Source organism: Brassica rapa, chromosome A03 (assembly GCF_000309985.2).
Source record: "Brassica rapa cultivar Chiifu-401-42 chromosome A03, CAAS_Brap_v3.01, whole genome shotgun sequence".
NCBI lineage: Eukaryota > Viridiplantae > Streptophyta > Magnoliopsida > Brassicales > Brassicaceae > Brassica > Brassica rapa.
This window is the reverse complement of record NC_024797.2, coordinates 13,827,014-13,847,718: the sequence shown is the minus strand read 5'-3', so window position 1 is coordinate 13,847,718 and position 20,705 is coordinate 13,827,014. Positions and strand designations below refer to the sequence as shown.

The following is a 20,705-nucleotide window of genomic DNA, read 5'->3' as shown; positions in this document are numbered from 1 at the left end:
ACGTTTTGCCTTTACAAGCTCCCACTAATTTATTTTTGGCTACGAAAAAATAATAAATTCTTCAAACGTTAAAACTGATTATTATGTGTCGTTTTCACTAGACCAAAACAACGAGTTAGTTTTAAAGTTATGTTGTCACAGTATATAATAACATAGAAATGGTACATTTAGGGGGAAATATTTTGAATGTATGTGTTAGGAGTAGGACTTAGGAGGAGGAATCAACAAATGTACTACTTTGTGATGTTTTTGTTTATTCTCAAAGTTTTAACTAATGTGAGAGTTATTTCGCAATTTTTCTAATTGTGCCTTTCACACACGTTCAAAGTTCGAAATATTAAAGGAGCCGACGACGTTTCTTTCCTTTCAACGTTTGCCTTCGTCACCAAGCAAACCCGAGATCCTCTCTTCATCTTCGATCCACGATCTTCTTGTCCTTGGGAGATCTGTTTCGGAATTTCGTATCCAGTTTTACGTCCGATTCGACCGGATTTTTCTTCCTTTCCGTCGAGCCAAAACGTTTTGTTCACAAGCCATGTCATTCTCCGATTCTGGATCGTCCTCAAATGGCGGAGATTACAAGACTTTCAGGCAGATCACGCGAGAGAGTGAGCTTCTCTTGCCAATTCTTTGTGTTTTGAAATCGGGTTTACTACATGCTTCTGGTGTTTGGTTTCTAGGCTTTGTTTTTGGATTAATTAAAGAGAAATCGTGTGCGTGTGTCTTGTACATTTCGAATTAGGACAACATAATGATCTTAATAAATCACATGTTTTAATGGTATTTTTTGCAAAATCTCCATCAATATATTTTTCCAAGTTTGTAATGTAGATTTGTCACTTTTTTTATTTATTTCAGGATTGCTATATGAAATGCTTAGACCAGAGGGCTCGAAATCAACTTGGAAGGTGATTTCTAGTATATACATCTTTGACCTTTTAGATGGATTTGTTTGTTTTCGTCACACTCCATTGATTCCCTGAACATGTGTATTTTAGGTACTTGTTGTGGACGAGCTCACTGTGAAGATATTGTCATCTTCCTGCAAAATGTCTGAGTTCACACAGCAAGGCATTTCTTGTAAGAATATTATTGTTTTTTTCTTCTTCTTTATCATTTCTGTGGGAATATTTTTGTTATGTTTTTTTTTTGGTTTCATTTTCTAGTGGTTGAGATAATAACAAAACAGAGACAGCCTATGACTTCCATGGAAGCCATTTACTTTATTCAACCAACTGAAGCAAAGTAAATAAACTCTTCCATTCTAGACAATTGACATTAGTTTCTAGCAAATGAAATTAGATTTTATGAAGCTGTTGTTTTTTTTCAGTGTTAATGCGTTATTATCAGATATGACTGGACAATCACCACTTTACAAGAAGTACGTGAACAATTCCTATTTTACCTATAGAACTGCCCTTGTCCGAAATGATTAATTATTTCTTAATTTGATGTTTTTTTTTTTTTGCTTTAGGGCCTTCGTTTTCTTTAGTTCTCCTGTTTCGAGAAGCTTAGTTACTCTCATTAGGAAGGACATGAAAGCGATGAAACGCATTGGCGCACTGAAAGAGGTTGCTTCTATATGCCACTCATGTTCTTTTGTTCTCACTTTCCTTAGTTAAGATAATGTAAATTTGATGTTCCTTATATGCAGATGAACTTGGAGTACATTAGCATGGACAGCCAGGTTTCATTTTTAAAATCTTGATTTATTCCTGTCTATTACTCAAGATTGGCATAAGTTTGGCAATGTTTATATCTAATAATGAGTTTCATGCTTGACCTATCAACTTATTGATTTCTTTTCTTGAAAGCAAACTCACATACAGCTTTATAAAAACTTAGAATTGACTTCATAAAGTCTGCAAATTGTATAGCTTGACATTATTAATAGGAAAATTTATTACATTTCCATTTTTGCTTCTATATTGAAATATGTTTAATAACTCCTATGTGTTATGTCTTTGCAGGGGTTCATTACGAATAACGAAAATGCTCTAGAAGACCTTTATAGCGACGAGGAAAACCATCAGAGAGCAGATGCTTGCTTGAATGTGGTAGCTAAACGCATTGCTACAGTTTTGGCCTCACTAAAGGTAAGAGGCACAATCAAAAGCTTGTTCATTGATTTGGCATGAAATATTATATCTTCTTTTCTTTGATCAAATGAAATATTATATCTTTAAACTCTTCTGATATATAGGAGTACCCCGTTGTGCGCTACCGTGGAGCCAAAGGTCTTGATGCCACAACAATGACAAGTTACAGAGAGTTGATTCCTACAAAGCTTGCTGCTAGTGTATGGAATTGTCTGACAAAATACAAACAGACAATCGAAGATTTTCCTCAGACTGAAACATGTGAACTACTTATCCTGGATCGATCCATAGACCAGGTATGGATTTTCACAGAGACTATTATCTTTCACTTCTCCTTGATATGTCATAGTAACTATATTTAGATTAACTTTTTTTGCGATTTTTAGATCGCACCTCTCATTCATGAATGGACATATGATGCAATGTGCCACGATCTGCTTAAAATGGAAGGAAATAAATACACACACGAGGTGACATTATGGTTTTGCGTTCAAATATTTTAACATATTGGTTGTAGTTTATCATTACAGCATATGGTAATTTTGCCTTTTATTTCTTAGTGTATAGGTTCCTAGTAAAACTGGTGATAATACTGAGAAGAAAGAGGTTCTTTTAGATGAAGAAGATCCCATTTGGGTGGAGCTTCGTGATGTTCACATTGCAGATGTATATCTCACCTCATCTACTTCATTTTTAAAGATTTAACATGGCGGTTATGTGAGTTTATTTGAAATAAATGCTATATTTGTGTTCAGGCAAGTGAAAGATTGCATGAGAAGATGACAAACTTCGTGTCGAAGAACAAAGCCGCGCAACTGAAACAGAGTTCAAAGTAGTTACCGGTTTGAACTTTTTAGTCTCGTTTAAAGTGAACCATTATAACTTTTCTTATTAATGTATTGACTTCTTGTATTCAGAGACTTTGGTGACCTTTCGTCAAAAGACTTGCAGAAGATGGTTCACGCTTTGCCTCAGTACAGTGAGCAAATTGATAAGCTCTCTCTTCATGTCGATGTCAGTTTAAAGCTTATGACCTAAACCATGCAAGAAAGTTAGATTAAGTATTTTTTTTATAAAATAAATATGGTTAATGTCACTGCAGATTGCTAGAACAATTAACAGGACTATAATGGAACAAGGTCTAAGAGAACTCGGGCAACTAGAGCAGGACCTTGTTTTTGGGGATGCTGGAAGAAAAGACGTCATCAAATTCTTAAGCACCAACAATGTGAGATGCTCTGCTTTTTTTTTATTTCATTTTCAGAAAATGAGACGATTGTTGTGCTGAAATTAAATTAATATTTACAGGATATAAACCAAGAAAGCAAGCTACGGTTAATGATGATTTTTGCGGAAATCTACCCTAAGAAGTTTGCAGGTGAAAAGGGACGTAAGATGATGGAGGTAATACACTTTGGTGATTAGTCTATCATTTCTGATCTTTTCTACATCTTTAATTTAATGTTTCAGCTAGCAAAATTGTCGGGGGATGATGTAGTAGCTGTGAACAATTTGAGATTACTTGGACCAGTACATACAGAGTGTAAAAGTAGCACAACTGGATCTTTCCCTCTCAAGTTTGATGTTCTTAAGGTACGTATTCTACCTCATTCTTGTATTTATCATAGTGTCTTAAGAGTGAGATTTTTTTACCTAAATAATCTAATAACTGGAATTTTCTGATCCATGTGACTCAGACGAAGCGAGCTGCTCGGAGAGACCGTGTTGGTGACACTCAAACATGGATGCTATCTCGTTTTTATCCAATCATAGAGGTCTTTCTTTACCTTGTACATTTTTTTGTATTCAGACAGAACCGGTAATATACTTTGGTGTGTGGGTATTATGTTTTCAGGAACTCGTTGAGAAACTTAACAAAGGCCATTTGCCAAAACAAGATTACCCTTGTATGAATGAACCAAGACCAACCTTCTACTCTAGCTCTCAATCTCCATCAGCGAGTCCGGTGTTGCCTCATTCAAGACGAACACCAAGTTGGGCAAGACGCCATCTTTCTGACGATGGATATTTCAGGTAACTCCATTCCTATTTTTTTTCAATTAGTATTCTGAGAGCTTGAATCTATTACCAGTTGATATCAAACCTTGAAACTCTATAAACTGCTTGACAGAAACAAAAGTTGGCCATACTCATACAAAGATAATAAGGATGTTATTTAACCGGCACTAAGATTTTCGGAACTGTAGACAATTTAGTAAAGCTTTCAATAATTTTTTTTTTCTTACAAATTTGGATTTCTATATAATTTCTTTTCAAAAAATTTGAGGGTCAGAGCTCAGAGGCGAGTGTTTTTTTTTGGCTTTGCATATGACCACCCTGCTGATGATACGGTGTTATCAATATTGACTTGAATCACACTTTATGTTTCAGTGACTCAGTTCTAGGACGAGCATCGAGCTGTATCAAGAAAAAGGGACAAAGAATTTTTGTCTTCATAGTAGGAGGAGCAACGAGATCTGAGGTACTGTTAATAGTATTAAACCGGACTGAAATCATCAATTGGTTAACCAAAAATTTAGTTAGTATACAATTTTGGGTTGGTGCAGTTAAGGGCTTGCCACAAGCTTACAGAGAAGCTTGACAGAGAAATTATTTTAGGCTCCTCCAGCTTCCTTGACCCCCACACTTTCCTCACGGTATGTAATCTTTGCTCTCTTTGGATTTTTGTATACCCAAAAGGTCTCTTCTTTTGTCTCCAGATTATTGACTAAGAATGTGTTTATGTTATGTACAGAAAATGAAACAAATGAATGAAGAAGAGGAGATTTCACTGGATGATATCGACATTTAGTCTCTTGTTTTGCTTTGGAAGAGGCTTCTCTGTCGGTTTAGACAAACTTATTGTTGGTATCGATTTTGGTTTTTGGTTTTTGGAATAAAATGGCCAGACTGTCCTCCTTATGTAAATAAATATATTTTGTTTGAAAATTTTTTTGTATTCTCTAATAGAGAAAAAGATGAAACGCCCACCGTGAAGTTCGATCTTTACCCTCTACCAGCTGAGCTAGACAGTCTTATTTCTTCTTCATGACCTACAACTGTTTATTAAACAAGCATTTTTCATGTAAGCTTATTAGTAACAAGTTAACAACTTTGACAAGTACAAGTTCGGTAGAAATATTATTCAAGATTGGGAACCATTTAATAATTAATACCCAAAACAAATTGAATTGACTTTAGTTCATGATTTAGTGCAAGTAGTAAAATTGAGAACCAGCTAACATCCCCAAAAAAACTTTAGTTTGATTCTATAACTTTGATTCTGAAAATTTCTGTGTGTTTTAAATCTATATATCATTAATATTTGAAAATCTTGAATGCTTTAAGAATCTTGCATTATTTATGGCATATTTTTCTTTTTCGTTAGTTATGTTCTTATGTTGATTTTCAAAAAAATAAATATAGATGATATATATGACGCTTGACTAATCTCAAATGACTAACATTGAATGACACTAGATATGTTACCTTTTTCTTTCTTATCTGATTATAATATATTGGACCTCTTTAAAATGATCAATAAATGCAAGAAGATATTCGGATCCAGTCTAACACTATATATATATGGTGAATTGCTGATGAATAAATCACATGCTGGATTAAAATAAGATAATTAAATAGATAAATTCATCATATAATCATCTAAGAAAAAAAATGATTTCAAAGACAACTTTCGTATGCATCCTCATGGTCTCCCTCTTTGCCATAGGTCGATGTATGGATAGATTTCTTCTTTTTTCTATAACAATTGTCTCTTTAATTTATTTTGTCATTGTCAATGCTTGGCAAATTTGTGTGGTTTCAAATGTGTAGGCAGGCAGTTGGATGTGGGTGAAATAAAGAGTTCAAGCAACTTCATTTTTGAAAAGTGTGTCCGTGACCGTTGTGGAGAAGAGGAGTGTTGGTGCTGTGTGATTGATCCACTTCGTCCTTGTAAGAAAACCGATAAAGAATGCAATGCCGATGGCAAATGTCCTATACCATGGAGTTAATGAATAATTTAGCAAAATAAAGATAACTGTTATAAATGGTTTAGTACTGAATAAAGGAGTATTTCCGAATATCAAACTAAAACTCTATAAAATTAATGTACCGCTTTAACTTTCCAAAGTTATAACGTTTTACTGTTTTTGTTCACAACCATATAAATGTAAAACCAATCTTAGATAACTATTTTGTTTCTTTATTTTATGCAAGGTGAATTTGATTATATCAAATATTGTTTGAAAAATATTATTGGCTAAGTGAAAGAAAGAATAAAAAATCCTGCTCATTTTCTTTCCCTTTGACCTCTTTCTTTTTTCTTTTTATAAAAACCGAGAAAGAAGGTTATATTTTAATGATGAAGCAAATGACGAAGGGATTTATGAAGCCTAAGAGCATCTCCAATGTATTACTCCAAATTTTATTCTAAAATGGTGTAACTCCAAAATGGAGTTGAGTTTTACTCCAATATATTACTCAATTTTTTACTCCAAAAAAGAATATTTCTTTTTTTATTTAGTTAATAATTGTTAGTAATACTTTCAACTTATAAAAAATTAACAATTAATCCAACAATTTTATGTTTACAAAATTTCTATAATAATACATTTTATTTAAATTAAATATTTATCATTAAAAATACAACTAGAGATTATCTTCTATTTACAATTCGTGCAGATTTTATCATATGCAATTATTCTAATTCAAAAATATTTATATGCATTAAAAGAACATAAAGAAAAAACAAAATTTTGTTTTGTAATTTAAATTATGCATTGGGTCCCATTGTTTGTGCATATATCAAGTTCAACAAGTACAAATATTATCAAAAATTTTGACCCACAAGTTTCAAAAACTCACATATTCCGTTTGAATAATACTTCATCGATTTTTGGTAGTTTCGAAAACAATTTATCGAATTATTAAATCACTTATTTATATTATATTATATTTATTTTACATTATTTATTTTTAGTTTTGACTTTTATGAGTTTATCCATATTTTATGTAAACTATTAAATAATCTTTTACGGAGTATTATATTTTTTCATGTTACTATATTATTTTAGGTATGAAATAACAACATTAAAGATTAAAAGAACTATTTCATAAATAGAAAAAGTTCAACTCCAAAATGGAGTAATGGGTAAGATTACTCCATAAATGGAGTAACCCTAGCCATTACTCCATTTTGGAGTTGAATATAGAGTGGGGTTGGAGAAGATTTTACTCCAAAATTAAGTTTTGAGTCCAAAATAGATTAGGGTTGGAGATGCCCTGAAGACCTGAAATAAGATGCTCACAATACAGAACTGAATGCATGCTATAATCCAACTCAATGGAAATTAGACAATATGTTTATGCACATTGCGCAATAGAAATACATGCATGAATGAAAATCATGTGGTTTAATTACTTAAAAAATATAGTAATGCAAGATGTTTTCCATTAGTATCACAAAATGAAAAAATGTAATTAATGCATCAAATAGACAAAGATAATGAGACCAAGAAGTTGTTATATTTTCTTGCTTGGTTGTTGTACTCAATAAAGAGATTTGGATCTAAAATGCTTAAAAAGCTTAATTAACTATAATGTACTCTCAAGTTCAGTATCCGTTTTCGCATGAACACAATTGCATTCTTAATATATTTGACCTATGAAAGTCTCAACTTGATACCACAAGTCTTACACATGAAGGGTGTATAAACATTCATACATTCGTATTATTCTCTGGTTTATCGACTCTGTTTTGGCTTACATTTAAAAGGAAAACCCCTTAAATGAGCTCATATCACTACTCCTTTCTGTTTTTCCATATCGTAACAAGCGAGACACCCATCAAAGACATAACCACCGTCTACAAAAAATAACAAATTGTCTCCAGTTAGAATGAAAAAAATTGTTAAGAACTAAAGGCAGAGATATATGGCAAAACGAGGTCGTTTGCGAACTCACGGAGATTGCGGGAGGCACTCCAACGAGAGGATCTTGAAAGAACTTTGTGGCGAGGGCCAGAGCGAGAAGACTACTTTGCATTCCTGTTTCATAGGATAATGTTCTTTGTAGGGCTTTTACATCAGGTGCCTTGCTGAAGAAGAAACCAGTGAAAATGTAACCAGCGACGAAAGCCAAGAGATGAAACATAATGACGAGGAATAAAATGGTTGCGCCAAACGGAGACAAGATTGAATCTATGTTCAACGCGAGGGGTGCTCCGATGCAACAAGCCATATCGATTAGCGTTAACGCCGGGAGAAATGGTTTGATTGCATTAGACAACCTTGGCAATAACCTGCGGTCACATTTCTCATGTAACTTTAGTTTTTAATAGCCAGTAAGTACATTGAGTGTATTTAATCAAGATAAACTGATCTTATCTAAATTCATCAATATGACTTTTGGTTTTAGAAAAATCACTGAGGCTATGGCTATGTATTGATCCGACCCATATGTAATGTCCTTACCGGTTTAGAAGTAGTCCTGCGGCAATTGGTGTAACCACAACTTGGAGAATGCTAGAGATCATCCCAATCACGTCAACGGGAAGCTTTTTACCAATGAGTAAGAGAGAAAGTATGGGTGTAACGACTGCCGCTGTAGCGGTTGAGATCGATGTCATGACAATACTAAGCGGCGCGAGTGAAGGATCTGTCAAGAAAGTTGTGTAGTTCGATAGCTGAGCTCCACTAACACATGAGACCAACATGATTCCAGCCCCTATAGGAGTCGGTAGATTGAAAAGAGAGACAGCGATTAGACCGAAGATGTAACCTAAAAGAGGTTTTATCAAGTACTGTCCGATGTAACCAGCGAAAATAGCGTCTGGTCTTTTGAGAGCTTCAAGAAAGTCTCGTTCATTAGAGTTGATTCCAACAGCAAACATCATGAACCCTAGGCCAGGGACAAAGTACCTAAAGAAGGATAAATAGTAATTAGAGATTATAATGTCTAATAAAGTTATAATTAGGTTTGATCATTCGAACCTTGGCTTGAACCATGTGAAAGAAGGTGGATGGAGAAGAGCTAAAATTGTACTTGAGAGAATCACATGAGGAATAAAAGAGTTGGCTTGCTTTAATGTTTCCATTATAGAAACTTTCTTATTATAGATCTGAAACCAAACACAATTGTTACTTGCCAAGGAAGCAAAAAAGACCAGGATCTTGATGATTGTATTTTACCTCATTTGTGTCAGATTCTGAGACATGTCTCCGCCAAGGATAACTCGACCTATCATCTTTGGATTGTAGAACAAGGCAAAAACCAGAATTAAACACATTCAAAGATTAAATCGCCTCACTCCAAAAGTAAACAAATACAAAATTTCTTCCTATAATGTATGTACTTACTTTGCGAAATCGGATCACTGCGTAATGGAAAATCTACAGATGATGATCCTGAACAAGAATTAATCTCATCAAAAACAAGAACTGAAGACTTATACACATTGAAAACTGACCACTTTTCATTAAAAGAAAAACAGCTTTTAAATCATGTTTAAACAAAGGAGAAAGAAAAAAACCTAGAGAAAAAGGTGAGAAGCTGTTGCGCGTGAAATTTGTAATTCTCCGAGTGTTGTGAAAAACCACTGGGTAGGAATGATCTCGAGGTTGAAGAAGACGATGCTGAGACTTTAATAACAGAGACTCAATAGGAGTAATCACGCCCATTTTTCAGAATAACCAAAACGTGAAAACAAAACGCAGTGTTTTGTTGGATCTTCTCTATCTATGTTTAGACATTTAGCATTATAAAGCGCCAAGTACCAAATTCCCATTTTTACAAAAAGAAAAATAAGTACCAAATTACCAACCTCTATAAACAACACATGTTTCGTTATACACAGGTGTGTAATTTATTTATATATTGATGATACGCACGTGCGTATGCCACACCAACCTATAGTCTCAAAAGCAGTGGTTTTATTCACCTTTTTCTTTCAAATATTGGTTTTGAACTTTTGATTAGACAAATTTTATTCTTGAGCAAACAACACATCAAGAAAAAATTCACAGGATTAGTCGAGACTCAAGACTACAGTATCGCCCATCTTCACGCAAGCGATGGAGTTATATAACTGAGATAGACAATCCGTTACTGTTTTTTTAGCCCTGCAATTTCTGTTTAAACCGAATTTTCAGTTTTTGGTTAACCAAAATTTTGAAAACAATGCCAAAATTAACCGAGTTACATTTCAGTTCGGTTATCGATTAATTTTAGTTTTTACTTTTATTTTCGAAAATAACCATTTTTTTTGTTTTCGCTTAATTTCAGTATAATATTCTTAAAAATGGGATGTTTTGGTTAAATTCGATTCAGTTTTTAGTTTATTAACTGTTTTTTTAAAAAAATCAAAAACCAAACCGAAAACCAAATTATTTTTTAAAACTCTACTGAACTAAACCGAACTCAAAACTGTGACCAAATCAAAAACCAAAAAATTTGGTTCGTTTTGGTTCGGTTGGTTCGGTTCAGACACACACCAAAATGTAAAGTAAAATAATGTAAGTTCTCTGTGATATTACAAAAATATGAAGCAATGCAATCAAAAAGATCAAAGTAATGTTTTATTGATTTTAAGAGGAGATATATAACATGTTGGTGTAAAGACCCTAATTTAAGATACATGCCTATTAGTTAAAAATGTTTCTAATCGGATTCCACTTCTAAAATTTTAAAACCTATTTTATATGTAGCCTTAGACGAGATTTAGGTAAGCTAGGTCTAACCATATCATTTTTTGCTAAAGATCTAACCATATCATGAAACGATTATTATTTTTTCTCAGAATTTATTTCTTTTTAACCCAGAGGCAAAAAGGATATATAATCCGGAAGTTACAAATCAAAAACCAAAAACTAGAGGCAGAAGATCGGCATAATACATCAAGTAGAAAAATTTGTTTCTGAATTAATTATTTCAATGTGTCTTAATAATATTGGATTGAACAAAACATATGAACACTACTGTTATATGATTACACTATATATAATATCAAAATATGAAAAATATATTTAAAAAGTTTTTTTATAAAACCAAAAGTATACATATATAGAAAATACCCGTACAAATAATCATAAACATTATTCAAATAAAATATAGTTAATACAATTATTTTTAAAAAAAAATTAAATGAAAAATACCTTCATGAGTCGAGGTGTAGTTAATAATTATATAACAAATAAAAATATAAAATTTATCACACCAAAATGCTCCTACTTCGTTCTCTTATGATATGGTTCTTCATCACCACCACCAACCTGGCATCGTCCCCTCTTGGGTCTAAGATCATCCATGATGTTGACATCATCAGAACCGTTGGAACAGCTTGGTTCGGTCTTCCAACTCAACTGAACCAGATTTGTCTTCTTCAACAACATACACTCTTCATCATCTTCTGGAACATACACTAAACTCATCCCACATTTTATCACCTCACACATCTCAAGCTTCTTCTTCTTTTCATCATCCGTTGCATAGAATTTGAACGAAGCCTTTGTGTAACAGCAACTGTTACTCTCTCCATGGAGCTTCTTGACCTGGAAGCAACTATTGTATCCCATAAAAACGTGGTCAGAAGTAAGCTTTCTAGGTTCATGGCGAAGTGTTCCACATGGTTCGTTCCAGCCGGCGAGAGTAAAATTAAATCGTGTAAATGAACCGTCTTGATCCTCGAATTTGCCAGAAAATTTAACCGAGAAACGTTTGGCACAGTCTTCATATTCTTTGAATGAGACAACCACTGAGAAGGCAAGTCCAACAAAGTTAGTGTCACACCAGTGCGGAGGCAATGAGATGTCTAGTGAACGTCCTAGTCTTTGGTAGAAGAACCAGCTTGGTATTTCAGTTGCCGGAAAACAGACTCCAACCAGAGGCTCTGGGATGAATCCCTGCAAAAGACGAAGGATAAGAATCTGTTCTAATTTTGGTGAAAGTGGGGAAGTAATAATAAAGAGTCAATACCCGATAATAACGCTTAACAGATGCATTAGCCATCAACTGACTTTTGATGCGAGCATGGCCCACGAGACTCTCTTGTGCGTCTTGGTTCAGTTTGTAACAGTTGCTAAACATGAACATAGAATGGATCCTCTCTCTAACCGTCAAAGGCGTCAATGGGTTTGCTAAAGTTTCAAGTGACTCGCACTCATGTGCATCCAGATATTGCAGGTTCTGTGGAAGGACTGGTAGAGACTTGAGATTTTTGCAGTACTTTAAGTCGAACCATTTTAGATTGTGAAGTTGGTTGAAGCTCTCTGGCAGGTTCTCGATACTGTTTCCGCTTAAGCATAAAGACTGTAAAGAGGATAGGCCATTACCACTAATATTTGGGATTCGGTAGAGACTGCATCTCGAAAGGTAAAGATCTGTTAACCGAGAGCATCCCAATGGAGGTGACAAGAAGAGCACACGGACAGAAACTTCACAGTTTGTTCCACATAATGAAAATGTTTTGATATTGCTTAAATGCTTCATATTTGGCATCTCAGTGATGGATGTATCATCCAGAAGCAAAATCTCCAAAGATTCCATGTCTTCCTTGATTTCTGGGAAAACCTCTAGTTGCGAGCAGCCTGACAAAATCAGCTCTTGTAGACATTTCAGCTTGTAAAGATTAGAAGAAAGATGCTTCAACCTTTTGCAATTCTTCAGATTTAGGGAAGCAAGTTTACTTGAAGTCTCAATGGAGTCGGGAAGACTCTTTATAGCTGTGCCATCTAAAAGTAGAACTTCAATACTTTCTGAGATCAGTGGGAATTTCTTTAAGCTGGAGCAGCCACTGAGAATAAGAGTTTGTAAGGATTGAGATTTGGTTTCTTCTGGAAGGCTCTTAAGGCTTGTGCATTCCCTGAGATTGAGGTAGACAAGCTTCTCCAAACAATTAATCGATGATGGTAACATTTTCAAACTTGTACATCCTTCTAAGTTCAATCTTTCAAGATTATGAGCTTTAGCCAAACCCAAAAGCCGGCATAAATTGGAGGAATGACTGAGGTCAACCCATTTGAGCATTCCAGCAACCTGTAAGGCAAGATCCAACCACAAGTCAATACGTCAATGCAAATGCTTATGACTGTTCAAACAACACATCGTATATACCTTATCATCACCCCAAATTTCTTCTAATTCACTATGTGGTAACTTAAGGTCTACAAGGTTCTTGGGGTCGAAGTCAAGAGGGAAACGCTGTAGCGGGAATCCATGCCAGTGTAGATATGCAAGCTCATCAGGAAGGAAATCAAGCCCCTTAAAATGGAGTTTAAATACAGCTTCACAACCACGAGAGCAACGAGAATCATAAATTTTCAGGTATTTGAGATTGTACATCCCTTTGAAAGCGTCGGGACGTAGACGCAATTTTCCCCGTTTTGAAGTGTCGAGGAAAATCCCTCTAATCTTCTCAGTTCCCTGTCAATCAAAGCATGATATTAAAGTATAACATCAAGCTGTAAACAAATATAATATCACCAAGGATATGCCGTTACCAAGCCTTTGGTTAGCATGTCACAAATATCTTCACTGTCCCATAGTCTGAGATGCCAGTGGTGCTGCGGGCGATGTTTTGATAGCCACCTAACGTCTCTTATTCCTATTGGTTCCGGTTTAAAACTAATCTCCTTTCCCATGGTCTGCAACATGTCATGCATCTCGATGCGATTATCAGACCGAGTGATGAGACATTTGTCAACGAGATCTTGTATCAGGCTTGACACATCCACACCACGACTACTCAGAAGGCTTGTTACGTAATCCACCTTCTCCGATCTGAAGAAACATGCAATATCCAAAAAAATATCCTTCTGATCATTGCTAAGCTCCTCATAGCTTGTTTCCAGAACTTCATAGATATCTCCATGTGATTTACTTTTCAGTAAATCCAACTTAGCTTCCCAGAAGAGTTTGTTCATATCGCGAAGATCAGATCCTAAAACCTTAAGAGCTAAAGGGTGGCCTCTAGCATAATCCAGAAACATATTTGTCAAACCCTCAAACTCTTTCAGAGGGCAGGAGCCAGCAAACGCATTCAAGCAAAAGAGCTTCAAGGCTTCTCTATCATTCAGTTTTGGGAGCACATACTTTTGCCCCTTGATCAATTTACTGTCTCTAGTAGTTATGATAATTCTACTACCTCCTTGATACCATTTGCAGTGCCCCATAAGATATTTTATCTGCTTCTCGTCATTCACATCATCAAGCACAATAAGCAGCCTCTTGCTCTTAAGCCGGCGATGAAATCTCTGATGTGCACTTGCAGGAGCTCCGGTCTTCAGATATCTATCATCTAGTAAAGTAGAGAAGAGTTCCTTCTGCAAAGATTCTATCCCACTTCTACCTGAATTTTCACGGATGTTTGCAAGAAAGCAGCAACCGTCAAACATGCCTCGCATTCGTTCATACAAGCAATCAGCAAGAGTAGTTTTACCAATCCCACCCATTCCAATAATGCCTATGACATGAACATAGTCCAACTCATGGCATGATAAAAGCTTTTCAAGAGTCTTCAGTCGGGATTCGATTCCTACAAGGCCAGTGTTCCCAATGGGAGCCAAATCATTCAACTTCTTGAACGTGTCAAAAGCAATATCATTCACAAGTTTGGCCTCGGATGTGCTGTAAAACCATGAATATAATAAAGCTTGATTTAATCAACCAATGGATGTGATAAAAGTATTAGAGGAAATCAGATAGTATACCTATAGCGATCCACTACATAGCCGGATATGTCGACTGCTGTGGAGATTGCAGCTTCCCACGATACAATCTCGTCTTCCGTGACTCCTGTAAAACGCGTTTTTCGTACATTTTTTAGCTTGGATTTGTCAATTTTGTATAAGATTGGTATGACCAGCTGTTGGTTTCTGTCCCTGCACTGGAGGATCTTCACAAGCTCCCGGAGGCACCACACGGAATTGGCGTAGTTTTCGGAGAAGACGACGATTGCAATCTTGGATTGCTCGATTCTGTCGAAAAGCGCAGTGATATCATCCCCTCGGCGGAGCCTGTCGTCGATGAAGGAGTCGATCCCCTTCCCAAGGAGCTTATCTTGGAGATGGCCGGTGAAGTTGTTGCGTGTGTCAGCGCCTCTGAAACTAAGGAACACATCGAACTCTGCAGAGGAGGAGGAAGCAGGAAGAGACTCCATCTCCATGGGTGAGAGAGAGAGAGAGGGTGAGATGTAACTTTTGTCCAGCTCTGGTCGATAAGAGTCGATTTGTTTACTTCCGAAATTTTTTTGGTCGACCAATGTTTACTCGGATTGAAGGAAAAAGTTGTTATTCAATCCGAGAGAAAACCTCAAAATTTGCATATTTTACTTGAATTTATAAATATTATATAAATTTTTAAATTAATTAAAATATATAAACCAATAACACTTTTTTAAAAATTTAAGTTGAATTTGATTATGAACCCGACTCAGAACTTTAGTTTATCAGAAAATTTATCAGTTTTGGTTCAGATTTTTCAGATTGGATTCAGTTTTTTTGTCAACTCTGTAATGAATTTAATTATTTTATTTTTAAACACCTCATAAATTCATAATTTATCATTATTAAATGTTGAAAATTTATTGCAAAAAAAAATGGAAGAAATATTTAATTGCATTTACTAGTAAAGTGTGTTCAATTTTCTCCATAATCATTTCCAAGTTGCAAACAACTTTTTTTTTTCCCCTAAAACGAATGAAAGAGTAAAAAGATATTGATAGCTCCGAACAATAATGGAAACATCGGAAAATCCGGCCGGTGGAAAATCAGCCGCCGATCAAATAAAGAAGGATCTGAGAGTCCAGAACGCTAGTCTTAGCTCTTCATCTCTCAGTGACACCCCGGAATTAAAAAAACCGCGTACCCTAACCGAATCGCCGTCATGGGAGGACTTTCAAAGTCCTCGATTATCACGCCGTCGTAGACGTCTGGAGTTCAAGCTTCGTTTCATAAACTCGCCGCGGCCGGTTGTATTCACGTATTCTAATATCAAGGCTAAAGACGGTTCTTCGTTGGCAGTTGAGCTCGTCAAAGTAGCCACGGACAGGAGAGTTACTTCGGGCCCGCTATCGTCCTCTCAGATTGAGATCGTGGCGCTGGACGCGGGGTTCACGGCGGGAAGCTGGACCTTGGAAGAGTTCAATCGGAAGATTGTCATGCCGCGGGAAGATAAACGACTGTTACTTACCGGAGATCTGATCCTGACGCTTAAGGACGGGGTCGGAGTGATCGAAGATGTATCTTTCACCGACGCCTCAAGCGGGTTGGTGAGCCAAAAGTACCGATTAGGGGCTAAACCGATCAAGGGAGGATTTTTGGAGGCGAGAAGTGAAGCCTTTGTATGTCGATACCATCCAAGGGAAAATATTGATACTGTAGCAGTTTATGGGTTTGAAAAGCATTATCCTCCCTATCCGCAGAGTGAGGTCTGGAGGCTGGAGGGAATCCCAAAAAACGGGGTTGAAGCATCGCTTTTGGCGGAAGACGATATTCATACCGTCAAAGACATTCGCCGTCGTATTGCAATAGATCCAGACGCCTTACACCAGGTATAAGTCACTTTATTAGTAGGAAGGAGACTCAAAATCACAATTTTTTATGTAGCATAGTTAAGTGATCATAAGTTCCCTTCTCGTTAGAAAAGGTTATTTTAACATGGTTTTAGACTTCGCCTTAGGAGATGTTCGAGTTGTTCTGTGTTCATTATTTTTTAAAAACGGAACTTTACAAGTTCCTGTTCTGTTGGATACACTTACAGATACTTGAGGAATGTCTGTCAAAGGAAACTCTGGACACGATTGTATCCCATGCAATGCATTGCGTGTTGGATGGCGACAAGTTTTATGCCTACGAAGTGAAAGACCAGGGAGTATTTCTTCTGTTCAACTCTTTTTACGAGTTAGTACAAGTGTCGTTCGATGGAGTCACCTCACTAAACTGCCATCAGTTGACTTCCAACCAAAAGGTCCGTCAATCCTCATCATGGATTTTGCTTATTAAATCATAATTCACTCCACATGGATTTAGCCTCACTGTTGTCCGTGTGTGTTTTCAGGAACTTATTAACCATATGAAGCCTGAAGCTTATAAAAATGTTGAATTGTTTGTCCCTGTGTATAGATCGGACTCTCTGGATCATAATACATTGTGGCAGAGCAACTGTCTAGCACCAGAGTTTTCAGCATTTGGAAGTGATGACTCTGATATATATCAAATTCGTCCCACAGACCCACCATGTGTTTCACTCGACAAGTATGATGTCGTCATCAGATACGATGAATCAGAGATGAGCAATGGTTTCATCAGCCATCTCCATGCTGCCCTCTGCCAGAAAGAGATTTCAGTCGCACGAGCTTCCCTATCCAAACCAGTGGACGTAGTTCCAAAATGTAGGGTTATGATCACATTCTTAAACTATAAGTGTGATTCTTATGGCCTCCTTGAATTTAGTGAACGCCTTCTAAAGAAGGAGGTACAGGCTTCTCAGATTTTTTACAGACTGACACTACGTCATTCGATCGATGAAAGGAAGAAACTTGAGAGATTTTCCTTCCAATACCAGAAAAGAATGTGGTGGAATGTTTTGCAAAAAGTAGCTCAGGAGCCCGACGAAATAGTAATAGCCATGTACGTAATCTCTGGTTTCTTAACCTTGTGAGTCTTTGATAAGGTAGAATGAAGGGATTTCGATTTGGAAAAAGGAGGGTAGGAGTATGTTCTTTATGGTCTGTATTTTGTGTTGAACGAGTTCTCACGAAAGTGCAATGAACCTTTTCCTAAGGAATTTTTACTAGTCTACAATTATCAAGTTGTATAACTAATTTTGATATTTGAGCATTTTCTTTTTCTCTATATTGACATGTTTGTCTCTGTCTTTAAATGGCGCAGGTCTGAGTCTGAGCTTATGCGTAAGATTGTCAGAGATGTTTCTAAGTTGCTTTGTGACAATGATAAGGAGAAGATGATTGGTATGGATACGCAAGTAGATGAGGTCTTGTCGCTACTACGCATTGAGTCCCTAGATGTTCGCGGCATAGGTATATGGGGCACGGCTGGTATAGGAAAGACAGCCATTACTGAAAAAATCTTTCGCAGAATCTCTGTCCAATACAAAACTTGCGTCTTCCTGAAGAACCTTCATGAACAAGTAGAAGAAAAGGGGCAGGTTACTATGAGGGAGGAATTTTTGTCTAAAATCTTAGAGGTCGAAGCATCACTGTTGCGGATTTTCGACATTAACAAGTCTTTCTTGAGGAGCAAGCTTCGGTGTAAGAAGGTTCTTGTTGTTCTTGATGATGTAAATGATTGTAAGGATATTGAAACCTTTCTGGGGGATCTAAAATATTTGGGTGGAGGAAGCAGAATAATCATAACCTCTAGAAATAGGCGAGTGTTCGTGCAGACTGAAATGGATCATATCTACGAGGTCAAGCCATTAGACATTTCCTCGTCTCTGCGATTTCTTGATGATGGTACATCAATGACATCAGCTAATTACAGGAAACAGTCACTTGAGCTAGTCATATATGCAAATGGAAATCCAGAAGTTCTTCATTATATGAAGAGCAGATTCCAAAAAGAATTTGACCAGCTATCACAAGAAGTTCTGCAGACCTCTCCCATCTGCATTCCACGTATATTGAGGAGCTGTTACGGACTTGACGAAAATGAGATGAATATACTTTTGGACATTGCATGTTTCTTTCGAAAGATGGATAGAGACGGCGTTGCAATGTTGCTCGATGGCTGTGGTTTCTTTGCACATGTTGGATTTAGAAACTTGTTTGACAAGTCGCTGTTAACCATATCACACAACTTACTGAACATGCACAGGTTTATCCAGGCTACTGGTCGAGAGATTGTTCGCCAGGAGTCAGGTAACGAACCAGGAAAGCGCAGTAGGTTGTGGAATGCAGAAGAAATTATGGATGTATTCTTAAATGATACTGTAAGTCATCAATTAAGACAAGCTTTGGTCTCTCTTTTTTGTAAGCGCTAAAGTCTGTTTCTGGCTAACTTTTTTCTGGAGGCTGACTTCTTTTCATTATTTTTTCAGGGTACATCAGCTATTGAGGGTATTTTCCTGGACATCCCGAGAAGGAAATTTGATGCAAATCCCAATATATTTGAGAAAATGCGGAACCTTAGACTGCTAAAGTTTTATTACTCTGAAGTGATAAACAGCGTTGGAGTATCTTTACCTCACGGTCTGGAATATTTGCCAGGCAAGCTAAGGCTTCTCCATTGGGAGTACTATCCTTTGAGTTCCTTGCCGCAGAGTTTTGATCCAAAGAACCTTCTAGAGCTTAACTTGCCAAATAGCTGTGCAAAGAAACTCTGGAAAGGAAAAAAGGCAAGTTTCAAGATAACTATACTAACAATTCAGTTAAATATGAGAAACCCTGAGATGTTGATGATGTCTCTTTTGCAGAGTCTGGAAAAGCTGAAAAAGATGAGACTTAGCTACTCCTGCCAGTTAACAAAAATCCCAAGATTTTCAAGTGCGCCAAATCTCGAGCTTCTTGATCTTGAAGGTTGTAACAGTTTGGTGAGCATCAGCCAGTCTATCTGTTATCTTACAAAGCTTGTTTCTCTGAATCTGAAGGACTGCTCGAAGCTGGAAAGTATACCATCTACGGTTGTTTTAGAATCTCTTGAGGTTTTGAATATCTCTGGCTGCTCAAAGCTAATGAATTTTCCAGAGATTTCACCAAATGTGAAACAACTCTACATGGGTGGGACTATTATACAAGAAATACCGCCATCGATCAAGAACCTGGTATTGCTTGAGATACTAGACCTGGAAAACAGCAAACACCTCGTGAATCTTCCAACCAGCATCTGCAAGTTGAAGCATCTTGAAACACTAAATCTCTCAGGCTGCTCAAGCCTTGAGCGGTTTCCTGGCTTGTCTAGAAAGATGAAATGCTTAAAGTCTCTTGATTTAAGCAGGACGGCCATTAAAGAGTTACATTCCTCTGTTTCATATCTGACTGCTCTTGAAGAACTGAGACTTACAGAGTGCCGGAACCTCGCAAGCTTGCCTGATGATGTGTGGAGCCTAAGATTCAAGGTTGAATTCCGCCAAATTGACACAGAGAAGTTTTCACGACTGTGGAATAGATTAGGATGGCTTAAGAAAGTTCAGATTTCTTAGTTTCTTCTTCTATGAACCCTGGAATGGACACAACAAAGATCGTTGCTAGTTTCTCCAATGTAATGGCAGACCCGTGAGTGTGAAATAGAGCTGTGTTAGAATCTCGATATCGTAATACTTTCACTCTGTAACAAACTCTCAGTCCTCTCTGTAGTGATGTTAAATCCAGAGCCAAGGTGCTAACCCTCTTTTGTTTAGTATAAATCTAGCCCTATTTTAATCCATCCTTATTTTAAAGATATTTTGATAAAAAGTTAGGGTTAAATTAGGGTTGATACTAAAATTAGCCCATTTAATTTCATGCAGATTAAGTGATTAACAAATGTTTATATATCAATTTTAACCAAAATTTACATGTTTTAACAACTCAAAATATGATCATATAGATATAGATGGAAAAAATCGAAACTCATTTTTCTCGTCAAAACAAAAAAAATAGAGTTTTTCCGCCAA

General features: G+C 36.4%; 4 protein-coding genes across 4 annotated transcripts; 2 read left to right on the top strand and 2 right to left on the bottom strand.

The window, feature by feature from the left end:
- The first annotated feature begins 535 nt into the window (after nucleotides 1-535).
- LOC103858620 (protein transport Sec1b) lies at nucleotides 536-6,260 on the top strand. The gene is made up of 22 exons (XM_009136006.3): nucleotides 536-608; nucleotides 859-908; nucleotides 999-1,080; nucleotides 1,167-1,245; nucleotides 1,331-1,381; nucleotides 1,475-1,571; nucleotides 1,655-1,687; nucleotides 1,971-2,096; nucleotides 2,204-2,395; nucleotides 2,486-2,569; nucleotides 2,667-2,765; nucleotides 2,855-2,931; nucleotides 3,017-3,113; nucleotides 3,202-3,327; nucleotides 3,408-3,503; nucleotides 3,570-3,692; nucleotides 3,797-3,874; nucleotides 3,955-4,133; nucleotides 4,491-4,581; nucleotides 4,667-4,756; nucleotides 4,855-5,835; nucleotides 5,934-6,260. The coding sequence occupies exons 1-21, from the start codon at nucleotides 536-538 to the stop codon at nucleotides 4,909-4,911; spliced, it is 1,980 nt and encodes a 659-aa protein (XP_009134254.1). The 3' UTR covers nucleotides 4,912-5,835; nucleotides 5,934-6,260.
- A 1,409-nt stretch (nucleotides 6,261-7,669) lies between these two features.
- LOC103858617 (probable sodium/metabolite cotransporter BASS5, chloroplastic) lies at nucleotides 7,670-9,886 on the bottom strand. Its single transcript, XM_009136005.3, has 7 exons — nucleotides 9,631-9,886; nucleotides 9,458-9,505; nucleotides 9,290-9,345; nucleotides 9,092-9,219; nucleotides 8,573-9,019; nucleotides 8,064-8,400; nucleotides 7,670-7,965 (listed from the first exon to the last, which is right to left on the bottom strand). The coding sequence occupies exons 1-7, from the start codon at nucleotides 9,776-9,778 to the stop codon at nucleotides 7,903-7,905; spliced, it is 1,227 nt and encodes a 408-aa protein (XP_009134253.1). The 5' UTR covers nucleotides 9,779-9,886; the 3' UTR covers nucleotides 7,670-7,902.
- Nucleotides 9,887-11,156: 1,270 nt separating this feature from the next.
- On the bottom strand, nucleotides 11,157-15,368 carry LOC103858616 (disease resistance-like protein DSC1). The gene is made up of 6 exons (XM_033286127.1): nucleotides 15,322-15,368; nucleotides 14,804-15,269; nucleotides 13,595-14,720; nucleotides 13,209-13,517; nucleotides 12,072-13,130; nucleotides 11,157-11,998 (listed from the first exon to the last, which is right to left on the bottom strand). Exons 2-6 carry the CDS (start codon nucleotides 15,256-15,258, stop codon nucleotides 11,324-11,326), a joined length of 3,624 nt encoding a protein of 1,207 aa, XP_033142018.1. The 5' UTR covers nucleotides 15,259-15,269; nucleotides 15,322-15,368; the 3' UTR covers nucleotides 11,157-11,323.
- A 229-nt stretch (nucleotides 15,369-15,597) lies between these two features.
- Nucleotides 15,598-20,476, top strand: LOC103858615 (probable WRKY transcription factor 19). The gene is made up of 6 exons (XM_009136003.3): nucleotides 15,598-16,644; nucleotides 16,854-17,060; nucleotides 17,151-17,722; nucleotides 17,984-19,043; nucleotides 19,152-19,448; nucleotides 19,527-20,476. Exons 1-6 carry the CDS (start codon nucleotides 15,829-15,831, stop codon nucleotides 20,250-20,252), a joined length of 3,678 nt encoding a protein of 1,225 aa, XP_009134251.1. The 5' UTR covers nucleotides 15,598-15,828; the 3' UTR covers nucleotides 20,253-20,476.
- Nucleotides 20,477-20,705: the final 229 nt, after the last annotated feature.